Source organism: Harpia harpyja, chromosome 16 (assembly GCF_026419915.1).
Source record: "Harpia harpyja isolate bHarHar1 chromosome 16, bHarHar1 primary haplotype, whole genome shotgun sequence".
NCBI lineage: Eukaryota > Metazoa > Chordata > Aves > Accipitriformes > Accipitridae > Harpia > Harpia harpyja.
The window spans coordinates 1,120,552-1,133,436 of record NC_068955.1 but is presented as its reverse complement, the minus strand read 5'-3'; the positions used below and the strand labels follow the sequence as shown (position 1 = coordinate 1,133,436).

Genomic DNA, 12,885 nt, shown 5'->3' with positions numbered 1-12,885 from the left:
TGAGGCCCACACCTCTCTGGGCAGCGAGAGCCCTCCAAGCACCGGGCAGGGCAGGGGGGGTTATCGGGCTGGTACCTGGTTGGGTACCTGGCCATCATAGGAGTTGGGAAAAATAAGCTCATAAACGTAAATTGTATTTGAATTGTCATTCCAAGCTGCACAAGTAGTCTAATACTTTATGGCATTAAAGCCAAAGACGTTATGGCAGCAGAGCCCATCTAGCTATGTTCTGCATGGCTAACAGAGACATAAAGTGAAGGAGTTCTATCAGTCATCACAATATTTTTCCTTTTCATAATTACCTTGGGTTCATTTTCCCAGATGAGCATCTTTTCCTGCTGAGAGCATCTGGTTCTTCTCTCTCTGACACAAAGCAAAACCGCTGAGGACCTAATCCTGCCCCGCTGGAGTCCCCGACAGCCTTCCCAGGGGCCTCAGCTGGGCAGGACGAAGCCGGCAGCAGTGTTTTGCCGAACTGTCCCGCGCTGTGTGTGGCCCCGGCCGCTGCCTGCCTCTGGCCGGGGGGGTCTGCAGGGCAGAGCTGGCAGGAAGGTGGAGTGATGTGTTAATGGCAACGTGACTCTTGTCCTCTTATAAAATAGTGTAGTAATAACAAGTGCTACTATTTCTGTGCGTTACACCACCTTCTTGCTGAAGTGAACTGTTAGGTGGTTTTTATGAGTTGCTGCTTGTACTGCAGTGCTATAAGAGCCCAGGCCTGCGCTTCCAGCAGGCACTGTGCAAACAGCCTGCAAAGACGTCCGTGCTCAGACAGCTTCTGTGGGATCTCAGGAAAGTGCCTGGAAACCCGGTGCATGGGCATTTGGTTGAGATGCATTACAAAGACTAGGGAGGAGAACGATTGCAGTTAAAATCTTGAACATGGAGGGACTTCTGTGTCCTCTAAGAGTGAAGTGCAACCTCTCCAGCTCTGCACCTCTGCAGAGGAAGGATCAGACTGTGTAGCTGCTTCGCCATCCCAGATGGTTTGGAGCACTAATGCTGTCTGCTAAGCCAAGTTTACTTTGACAACTGCTGTTATGTGTAATTAGGATATTACATAGTAAACTCAAGAAATCATCTCTAAGTGCCTCCATGGACCTGAGGGATGTTGAAAATTGCAGATTTGTTGTAACAGGAGGGTTAATGGATTCTGGTTGCTACAGTTTCATATTTAATCTTTACTTTGACTGTCTGATTGATGTCAGTGGATCAGATAGAAGCTGGTTTCTGAAGGATGCTCTGAGGAAAGTACAGCACAGCAGCCCTTGGGGGAAGGGGGTCTGCACAGAGCCCCAGTCCAAGGTGTGGGGTTAGCAGGGAGGTTTCTGAAGGCACCACTGGCATAGCTTGAACTGGAAGAAATAAAAAATGAATGTCTAATTGCAGATTGTGCTTCTTCCCCGGGCATGGTGTTTACACAAAATATTTAAACATCCAGCAAGGTCTGTGTGTGGCCAGGGAGGGTGGCTGCCTGGCAGGAGGGAGGCAAGTGCTTTGTTTTGGTTTGAAAAGGTGGAATCATGTATTGAGAACAGCCCTGGACTGTGCGTCTCATCAAAGACTCTGTGAAATTAATAACACATGCAAATATATGCAAATTCTGCTGCTTTTAAATATAGAGGTTTTAAACATGCTAATTAGATGCATATTAATTTTATAAACAGACACATTGTCTCATCCGTAGCAACGGGTTCTCCATTCTTTTGATATAGGGAGGGGTTTGTGGGAGCTTTGCTGGTGGAGAGTTCAGAGACAGGAACTGAAAATGGTCCAGGACACAGCGGAGAGGCTGGGCTTCTTCCTGGAGAAGGTGGGTGAGAAGTGACCTAACAGGAGCATGAATAGTGAATGATACAGAGCAGGAAGATTACCCTTCGTTATACCAGGGAGGTGCTAATGAAATGGAAAGGCAACAAAATTTCTAAAGTCATAAAAGTGCATTTAAAAATTCTTTTGTGCTGGAAGTCTATTAAATCTGTGGAACTGCCTGCCCTGATATGGCAGAAGAGGCTTACAGGTTTATGTTAATAAAGCAAACAAACACAAGCACATTTAGTATGGTAAAGCAGTACAAAGGATATAATGCAGACTCTAGCTAGCGAAGAAGGAAACAAATTTCCCCTGTGGATAACTCTTTGATTTTCACTATGGGGTTTGCATTACCTCTACAACCACTCTGAGATACAGGCCCAAAAGAGAACAGGGCGCAGGAGTCTGGCAGTTGGGAGCAGCCCCACGCCAAGAGACCAGCCTGCCTTTGGGTAATGGACCAAAAGTAATTTCATTAATGACACGGGTTTAATGCTGCGGCTCCCACTGGGTGGTTGGATCCCTGCGACACACCCGGCAGCAATACAGATCTGAGCGTGGGCAGGGTGTCTTGTCACACGGCAGCAGTAATGTGGCGTGATGGCAGTCGGGTGGGGTGGCACCGGCGTCCCCTTACCTGGCTATGACAAACAGCACGCAGCTGACCCCCAGGTAGGCGAGGAGGATGTACATCCAAATGTCAGGAGACAGGGGGTTGAGGAAGGAGAACACGCTGGGGTTGGTCCCGTTGGGCTTCCGATACAAGATGCTGACCCCCAGGGTCATGAAGGGCTTGGAGAAGTCTATCGCTTTCTCCCGAACGTGGGTGATGGTGAGAGGAGCGACGGCCAGATCGGCTTTCTGCGTGCAGCGCCGAGGGAGGGAGGCACCGAGGGAGACAAAAAGAAGGCGTTAGAAACCGAGGCCGCTCCATCCCCTCAGGGACACCCACAGCAGTCACACTGCAGTAATGGGCCAACCCCCCCCCCCAAAGCACAGCCCTGGGGTTCCCCCCTCCCTTCGCACATGGGGTACGTCTGCTCTGTGCCTCTGCCAGAGCCAGGCTGGACCTCCTGCCCCCTTCCTGGCACAGGCAGGGCCCTCTGTGCCTGGATGTAACTGCTTCCCTTCAGACCTGCATCTTGCTGTACAGGCGAACGCAAAGCTGTCGTCAGAGCTGCACCGCCTTGCCCGTGAACGGTGTTTGGGCAGTGCTCAGCTCACTAGCTCTTCTCCAAAGCCCTCCAGGTAGAGGGACCAGGGACTGGTCTGTGTGCATCAGAAACAAGAACACCTGATATAATATGGTCCAGTTATTATGAACACTTCTTATCATCTAAACAAAACCCCAACACAGATGCAGGGTCTCCAAAACACGCTAGGCGAGATTCTGGAGGTGCTGTTGTGGATGTGTTTACCATCTTTAAGAAAGTTGTTCCAGATTTAAATCAGTGGGCTGGAGAGCAAAAGTGGTCTGCTGTTTCCTAATTGTACTCTATGACTTTCATTGTATAGATTTTTGGTTGATGTGAGCTGGCGAAATACCGTGCAGACAACAGAGACATGTTACTGTTTCTGCAGCTTTTGCCCAGATGCTATGGGCTCATTTTGATAGGCTCTTCTAAAATGGTCAGAAAAATTGTATTTTACAATGGTATAAAATGTCTGTGATCCTTGCTGTGCTCGCTTCTTGCCGCAGAACTCTTTACAACAGAGTGTTTGCTGTGTGCAAATCCCACCGTTTGCAGAGATGATTTGTTTTTGTTGGCCTTCCTTTCAATGTTGCTGCAAGAATAGAAAGTCGCAGAGGGAGGCCACTCCAGAATGAAGTTGCAGGAAGTAATATTGTAGCAGCATGAGGTAAAAGGTTCAATTTCTTTCCCCTCAGTTGCCTTCACGATGCAACTTGAAAGGCTCATTCTAAGGAAGCTGTGGCATAGGGCAGGAGCGCTGCTGTTTGGGAATGCTCGCAAGCTTCCCCGGCTGGTGGGCGTGAGCAAAACCTCACACAGTTCCCCTTACATCTTCTTCCCTGCGTATGGCTGCAAGTCCCACTGAGGAAACGTTTCTGCTAATTAATGGTGGACTTCACAGCCAGTCATGCTGGAACTGTCTGAGCTGCACGAGGAATTTCAGCTAAGCATATTTTCATCCTGACTTCTTGTATGAATTGTGTTTCTTTCTATTATTTCTGTTATTGAATAATTTCTATGCTAGATTCAGTGACCAACTACATACAACCCGTTGGCTGAGAGCTGTGTTTATTCCTCTCACTAAACATTCATTCAGGTTCTTAAACAAACCTTAAGTAAATACATCCAAGGCTACCTCAATGTCAGCTGCCTTGCTTGGGGTTTGCAAATCACTCTTTTGGTATCATTGACTTCAGAGGAAATGCAGGCACATAAATTACATTTCTGAAGTTGAGCAGTACCTCCCCCCGTGCCAGGCGCCTAGCATACCCGTGCAAGATTTATTTAACATCTGGTTCTGAAGATTAAAATTCTAAATTAACCATGAGTGATAATTACCTAGGATGTAGTGGATTTGCCATTACTTGCAAACTTTAAATCAATATTAGCTGTCTTGCTAGAACATGCTTTACTCCAAGAGAAACTATGGGTTCATTGTAGAAATTGGTGAAAATCTCTCGCCTGAGTTGTGGAGGAAAGTCAGACTAATAATCTCGTTTGACCTTGCAAATCTGTGATGAAAGTCAGTGGAATATTTTTAAACACAGGAATCTGGGCCTTTTTCTATAAGAAGAGTTTCTGCATAAGCTTTTAGCCATTACATACGTGTGTGTGTCTGTATGAAAGATGTCTCCTCTCCAAAGAACATAGCTTTAGAGGTCCTGAACAGAAGAGTTTCAGGAATTCTGTAACAAGGGTAAAAATGATGGGGTTTTTTTTCTAACATGGTTCTTCAGCTGAGCCCTGGTTGGTTCCCTTTCCTTCTCACTTTCCAAATGGAAATATATTTTTAAATCAGCTTGATACAGAAAGTGTTCGTTTCAATTACTGGCGTTTGTCAAAACTTAGAGAAAATGGAAACCATATTTTCCCAATGAGCCCTTTTGTGCCAGCTGTGGCTATGGTGACATTGATGAAAACTGAAGGACAGTGGTTTTTAAAAGTGGACCGGCAATGCTGGCTGCCCAGCTTGAGATGGTGAACTTCTGCATCTGAGGAGCAGAGTCTACATCCTTGGTACTGTCCTGGTGGAGGATGCCTGGCAGGTTTGTAGCTTGGCTGCTCTCCCCACATTACAGCATACTTGAGAATTTTGGCTTACTGGTCTCCAAAGTCACAAGGCAGAAGTGGCAAAAGAAATGCAGCACTTTACCTCCTCCATCACTTCTGTGTGGGTGTCCTGACTCAACAGGGAAAACCGAAGGAGATATTGAAGGATTTGGCTACGGATTTTTCTGAAGGAGGAAACAAATGAGCAGTTCTGTGGTCAGTGCTCACTAGCAACTGCCTGTCTGAAAGAGCCTAAGCCAAATTTGTCAAAATGATATAGCAAGCTAAATAACAGCTAGCAGTTTATGCTTTACCACAGAAAATGGAGAGAAATCTGCATGGATGCCCAAGGATCAAAATGCTTTTAGTGCAGAAATAAAATTTTACTGTGTCATTTTAGCAGCTCCTGTGATTTGATCACAGCCCCACGTCCTTGGCAGTAAATGTCACACACAGGCAGAATGGAGCATGTATTAGGGAGCCCAGTCTGGTGTGGTGTCCTGAGCTATTAAAGGCAGTGCGGGGCTGTACTTCGATATCCTTTTTATCAATGCAGATTTTTCTGAAGGTGGCCTCTAATTAAGGGTTTGCTGACTGAGAGAGTCTAAATCAAAACCTACCAAGGGTGAAGCTTTCATTTGTCGTGCTCTGACATTACAAACCGGGAAGTCAATTATCAGGCCCTGACTGCTTCCTTCACTCAGCCCCAACTTTTATGCTGTTGCACAGTAAGATGGGTTTTATTAAAAATGAGGAATTATAGCAAGTGCCAGTAGCTGAAAGGCCCTTGTCCAGCAAAACCACTTAAGCACACTCTTCTGTTTTACTGGAGCTTGCACGCCTTCCAAGTCTTATGTATGTTCTTAAGTGTTCTGCTGAATTGAGGCCAAAAAGATGAATTTTGCCAAGGCAGCTGCACACCAAATGCAGACACTTCTCTAACACACCTTGAAGGATTTGGACCTCCTTATTCACCCAGTGTTACGGCATTTTTACTTGGGTGGAACTGATGTGAGTTCACCAAGCGTTCAGTGGATGGAGGATCGTATTCTCTGCAGAGATATTTGGCTTTTATCAGAAAATGCTAAGTCTTATCTTCAAGTTCTCAGTTATCATGGGAATGTGGCCTGTGGGTCAGAACAGCTCTTGCACAGCCACGGTCACTGTGGAAATCCTGCAGCATCCGACCTCCGCCGGCGGAAAGCTGTGTGTGATGGCCAGTGACAGCAGAGCCCACAAATAGCATAAGCACCAAGATAAATATTTATTCAAGAAAATAAGCTGCTTCTGTGCTTATTTTGCCAATCTGAGTTAGGTATTTACATAAACTAATTATGTGTGTGTTGCCTGAGAGACAGGTAAATAGTGCATATTTTACTTATTTAATTGTTATTCAGGTGTCTGTCTGGCAGCATCGACACTTTCATCCCTCCGTCTCTTTTGCTACCACCACTGCCAGCACTGGGGCTGCAGCGCTTTTCTGCTCCCTCCGCCCTGCTTCTGGTCCCATCTCTGCCCCCATCCCTGCTTTGCTTGCTCGGCTGCTGTGCCGTGCTCCTGCACCCTGTCCCCCCATGGGTCTGCTGCACGCTGGCCTCGCTCCTGCATCTTTCTGCATCTTCCCCTGCAGCGGAGCCAGCGCCCGGGTGTCCTTGGGCACAGACATCCTGGAGCACGGGGGGACGACAAGGCACAGCCGAGGCAGCCGGTCTCTCTTGCAGCCCCCGAGGCTTGGAGGCAGAGGGGCTCCTGCTTCAGCAGGCGTCGGAGCGCTCTGCCGAGAGCCCTGTGCCCGCATCCCTCCCCTCTTGCTGGCCAGGGATAGGAAAACACTCGGCGTGAGAAGTGATGCTCGAGGAGAGCGAGGTCGTGCCCGGCAGCATCCCAGACGTGCCTCGGCCCGCACCGTGCGCAGGGGGTCAGCGTTAATTGTCTGACTACAGCTCTTAATGGCTGCTCTTACAATTTCAGACCTAATTTAGACATAATTTTTGTCAATGAATTTATTTAATATCAGTGGTGAATTAAGAACAGACGTCAGCGGGGAAAACCTAGCTGTAAGCCGAAGAGGAGAAATGAGGACCGTGAAGCCCTGTTGGGCCTCCTGTAATCTTTTCTTTAAGGAAGCTCTTCAGAGAGGGAACTGCCATTAATTCTACCGCGGGGATGGCAAAGGCTGTAGGATCCTGGTGAGAATGGCCATATTTTTAGAGACAAGGCCTATCCTATGAATTACTGGCAGGTGAGCAAGCCAGGGGAGGGAAAGGCAGGTCCAGAGAGAACTGCAGAAGCAAGCAGAGAACTCGGGGCTCGCAATGTACACTTCAGTGTGCTTCAACCACCTGGATCACTGAATATGATAAATACGAATTCACCCAATTAACGATGCTGAGCACAAAAGGAGAAAGTGCAACCAGGTGTTTTGGCTTATTTCCTTCTCCTCCCTAATGCTGAGTTCCTACAGTGTCTAAACAAGAAATAGAAGACACTTCATCCAATTAAATTTTTTTCCCCTATTCCTGGCCCGGTGGCTTCCAAATGAATCCCCAGTCAACGACACTTGAAATAAACATCCACCAGTGCAGAGACATTAATGGGAATGTGGCAATGTGGTGCAATATGTATTTCTGCCAGAATTTACTGTCAATAAATGCCCATTTATTGTGAAAGCGTTAAATCAACTGTCATAAGTCGTCCCTAAGGATAGATATTACATCTTCTCTATGGTTACCATTGGCAGGGATTTCCATTAGAAACCCTATTATTTTTCATACCTTTTTTATTCCCACATGAAGTTTCAGATTGAATGGAAATTTGATATGCACTGTCTCAGTAGAAGACAAGTTTTATTTGTGAACAAGTTTGTGCAAAATGTCCAGAACAACTCATTCTGCTGGTTTTATGTGATTCTGCCCACAAACAATAGGGAAGATTTGCAGGCGTTATTTTGCCAGACAACTAGAATTTATAAATCAGAATGGATGGGCCACAATGCACAGTGTAGTTTTTCCTGTATCAATAATAATTTCTATGAATAAACATCAATAACAGTTCACTAGTGATGAAAGGATGAGATCTGACAGTTGCCAGGTTCCTCACTTATTATGGATGCGCAGGGCACAGGAGCCTCTCTGTATCACCTGGGTGCCCCAAACCTCCCCTAATGCCAGTGTTGCAAGCGAGTTCAGCTTTCACGGCCCATCTGATTGAGACTCCTCTGCGGGAGTGGCCAGGGAGAGTGACAATAAACAACTGCAGTGAGTAAAGAGTCTAGTTCTCCAGGGAATGAACTGAACTCCCCCAAATCAGGGATTTTTTTTTTGTGATGAAGGATGAGCAGCAGATGAAAGGCAGCAGGGCAGGGCTTTTCGCATCTAACGGCGCGAGGCCGTCTTCTCCAGATCTGCTACTGGGGACCTGGAAGACAGAGTCATGCTGCGAGCTGCTCTGACTGCTGTTGCTTTTCCTGTTTATGCTTAAGGCCAGACTAGAAACAAAGCAATTTTACAAAGGATCACAGCCTAAGGCATTACTGCCTGTGGCCAGGCATGCCTGGATCAGAGAGGACAGGGGAAGGAGTGTGATGCAAGACTCCAAAACAAGCCATGAGAGCTCACCGCGTAAACAGCCTATCCTCTGTCACGTGCGCCGTGATTTACACCTTTGCGTGGTAGGCACCATCATCCCCGAAACACTATAATTATATACCTACCTGGGCTACCCTGCCTGCTGCCTACGCCCGGCTCCTCTCTGGCTGTGTTTCCCAGCCCAGCAGAAGGCCATCCTGAGCGATGGGCTGGCTGCCCCCTGCTTTTCCCATCTCCTTTTCACCGAATTTCAGCCTTGGATCAGGCTATTCCTGGCACACAGCATCTCCCACTCCCATAGCTCTCAGACCTTCCGAGTGATAACAATCACCATTTTAGCCTCTTATTTCACCTCAGGAGCACTCTCTCCTATGCATGGGACATTCAATCCAGCCTGCACATCAGCTCAGCCCACCAGAGCTGGTGCATCACAGCAGTCTTGGGGGGCTCAGTCTCAGATGCAGATGAGTTAAGGGGGTCTTCAGCAATACACAGACTTTCTGCATAGAGTTAATCCTGGCCTGGGTGTTTGGACCTCACAAAATCCTACCTGCTTTATGCTCCCACCTGAATGATCCCAATTCTTTTATGAGAAGGAGACACTGAATATGGAGGAAAGCCAACCCAGATATCAAACTCACAGTGTGGGCAGCCCTGTTTTCATCACTACAACTTTGTTTGAATGCTGTCTCCAACACTTTTCCTACTAGGTGTGAAATAAGTTTGAACTTTCCCATTGCAAAGTGCCAATCAGTTGTTCCTTTCCCCACACGATTTGAAGATGCTTTGCTGCTGAGGAAGGGCCCCATCTGGCTGCAGTTTCACTTTTTAATGCTTTACATAAACACTGCTATAAAAAGCAATGACATGCAGATAAAGAAAATAATGGCTTCATATGGAGTTTGGGCAAGGGTTATAAATCACTCCAAGGCATGCACCCAACCACACCTGTTAGAAAGCAGAGTTCAAACTTAATGCTACAGTAAAACTTGCAAGAAGAGGGGATTTAGTCCTTTCCTGTTGCTGTATGTTAATTTGCTTTTGAAATAGTTAGCCAAGAAATACTTTAATGCAGGCTGACTATGAATTTCATGTTACTTAATGAGGTTGTTCCCCATACCTTCTTCTCAGTCTGTCTCTTTTAGCTGACCACAGCTTTGGGAATGGCTGAAAGCCTCCTGAGAGCCCTACATCATCTTGCAGGACATTGGAAGTGATATGGCTCGGACTAAATGATGGTCTGGCTTCTATTCCCTATATCTTTTTTCCTGCTTTGGAGTGATTTACTTCTTCAGAACCCCGCACTACAGATACTCCATGGTGAGAGCCACAGACTCTGCTCCCGGCAGTGGGTGCGGGACCACAGGAGGCTGTGTCCCTGAGCGCGCTGCTGAGGATCGCAGCCTGTGCTCTGCGTCTGTTCATATCTATGTCACACACATCACTCGGAACGGCAAAGCACCAATCTCTTCTGCTGGGACGCTGTCACTTGTCTAACTTAGCAAGGGTGTTGCGTAAGAGACTATAAAATCTGTATTTTGAGCTGTATGGAGTTTTCTGGAAGCCGAAATGCAAAGGTAGGTTTGCACAGCCTGTGGCATATTCCCCTGTGAGACACAGCATCCTGTTCCTCCAAGGGCTGTCCTTGCATGCCCTTGCTGCACTTCCCGCTTCTCCAGGGTGAGCCATCTAAGGACTCCAGCGCTCTTCACAAACTGATTAAGCATCACTTTGTCCCTATAAGGGACGTAATCGTTATCATCTGCATTTTACAGATGGAGGAAGTATTGCACAGAAGCAACTTGTCCAATGTCATTTAGGGCAGACAAGCCAAATCCGGAAACACAACCTAGATCCCTGAGCCCCAGCTCCGCAGTCTCACCGCCAGACAATGCTCTGTTATCTGTTCACAGCGAAGCTCATTTACTGAAGTGACTCACCCAGCAAATACATTCTTCTCACATGAACTGTGAGAGCATCACAGCTGCTACGTACGTGGGATTATTTTTGTCTCTTTTCTGCTTAGGCAATGTTTTCAAAATGTAGCCAGGAACTTGAGAGGTGGTCCAAGGGCTGCACCACTTGAGCAGGGTATTCAGGAGAAGAGAGCTGTGTTACGGCTCTAGGACTGCTTATACTGCTGCCTGCGCAGTGGAGATCATAGATTAATTTTGTCCTGATCTTTTCTTCCAGAGACTTTTTCTGGGAATCGGAGATTCATAAAACTACTAGTCTTCCTCACCTCCCTAACTCGGCTTCTGGGATCGCAGGACGTGCTGGAGGCAAAATATCTAATTAGGAAACTGAGCAACCTCTGGCCGTGAGTTGAGGTTTCAGACTAGGTGACTTTTTGGTGGCTGTGAGAGTAAAGCTGCCACGACAGTTTCACTAGTGTTTAATGGGCTTTTAGAAGTGCCTGCGGAAGGAAAAGCACAGCTGCTCTGTTGCAGGGGGAGCTCCACATCCCAGGAGATTTTAGAAAATAAGCTGCGTTTATAAAAAAAAAAAAAAAAAATTAAACTGTCCCCTGCACACCTGCTCTTGCAGTCTGGATACATCATCTGGATTCAGCCGAGCTGTGTCTGGGACACGTCTGGGGTCCCTGAGCCACCTCGGTGTTGTGCCCTGGCCCACAGTTGTCAGGGGCAGAGCAGCGGCGTCCTCGGGGGATGAGAGCAGGCTCACGCTGCTCCTGCCCGGGCAGCCATGCTGCCGGCTCAGGAGAGCCGGTGTGCAGCCGGGCCTCGGAGAAACCTCTTCCCTCCTCCCTGCGTGCCCAGCCTGCGTGCCGGGGAGGGTCTGCGGCTGAAGCCACGGAGCCCATTGCTGTGCTGCAAGAATGTCCGTTTTCAGAGACTCCAAATGAATATTTGGAAGAGTCAGGTAAAGAGATACTCTTCTGACAGATCATGCAACACAGAGCCCAGGCTCTGCGTTAGGAGCTCGCTGCGGGTACCCCGAGCCAGTGAGCGGTGGGCACCCATCCCACCCCAGGCAGAAAGCCTCAGGGACAGCCCGGGCACAGCCACCCCTCCGCAGCCACCAGCTGCCCGCGCCGCAGATGGGCCTCACTCACGTGGTCGATGAGCTCCTTGATCATGCCGTTCCACTGCCCCTTCTCATCCTGCGCCCCGTATTTCCCGTCCTCCACCAGCCGGATCTCATAGGTGAAGCCCAGGATGATGGCCAGCTCCTTTAGGAGGTCGATGCAGTAACCCTCAAAGCGGTCGTTCCCGAACAGGGCCGTGTCGGACTTGCGGAACATGACAAAGGGCTCTTCCTGCACATGGGAAGGCAAAAAGTCCCCGTTATGGGTCAGCTGCGGGCCCAGCTCCCACCGGAGGCAGGGCCATCCCTGCGGGTCAACCTGAGCCACAAGGCGCAGGATCTTCAGGCAGGGCTGGCACCGTGACATGTTGGGAATAAATTAACTTTGCACAGCACATCAGCTAATTAGCAACCTTGTTTACCCCACAAAATTTAATTTTGTCTCTTCTGAGCAGCCAACTGTTTTCTATTTGGTAGGATTTCAGGGAGAAAAATAACCATTTCATGCTCTGAAAATGAAAAGTGTTGAGAAACTATAAAAGGGGGGAGGAAAAATTGAACCCCAAGTCCCGCACAGCAGAAATGCAGCTGACCCGCACCACAGTACCTGTCGTTTGCTGCAGCTGCAGCGAGCAAGAGGCTGGTGGGTTAAATACAGGGCAAGGGAGCCGTGCGTGACTGGTGCCCAGCCCAAAACGTTCCCCAGTTCAGCTCGCTTTCCCCTTTGCAGGCACTGGCTGATGGGATACAGGGCCCAATTGCTACCCAGAGAGAGTTTCTGCTGTCTGCTCCAGTTATGGCTGCTGTGGGATGCTTGGGAGGCATCTTTAATCACAGCAGTGCCAAGCACCAGCACAAGTGAAAAATAACTAATAAAGTGCTTTACAGCAGGCTTTGCCCTATGGATCCCTGCCTCTTTAGCGGAGGCTGGCAGGTGAAGTTAGCAAACACACAGCAAACTGCACAGCCCTGTGGTGAATATCAGGCTTGGGCAGTCACCAAGGACGAGGGAGACTGGGGAGCCTGAGGGAGAAAACGTGTAGGGGACAGATGGAAATGGCAAAAGATGGTAGGCAGCAGGCAAAAGCTAGAAGGCAAGGAGAGGATGAGATACCAACAGCAGCTAATACATGGCTCAAATTGAAGGTATCTGCAAGGTTACTGTCCTTGCCCGCGGGGTGGCCAGCGAGAGGAGG

General features: G+C 48.2%; 1 protein-coding gene across 2 annotated transcripts in view; it reads right to left on the bottom strand.

Moving 5' to 3' along the window:
* The window catches only part of GRIK3 (glutamate ionotropic receptor kainate type subunit 3), a 122,587-nt gene that overhangs the window by 15,629 nt on the left and 94,073 nt on the right, over positions 1-12,885 (bottom strand). The window contains exons 10-11 of one of the 2 annotated variants that reach the window (XM_052811610.1): positions 11,718-11,921; positions 2,450-2,673 (exon numbers count right to left, since the gene is read on the bottom strand). In XM_052811610.1, the coding sequence (XP_052667570.1) occupies positions 2,450-2,673; positions 11,718-11,921 (428 nt within the window). Of the gene's footprint in view, positions 1-2,449; positions 2,674-7,689; positions 8,472-11,717; positions 11,922-12,885 lie in introns of those variants that run through there. The other variant, XM_052811611.1, reaches the window with a different exon arrangement.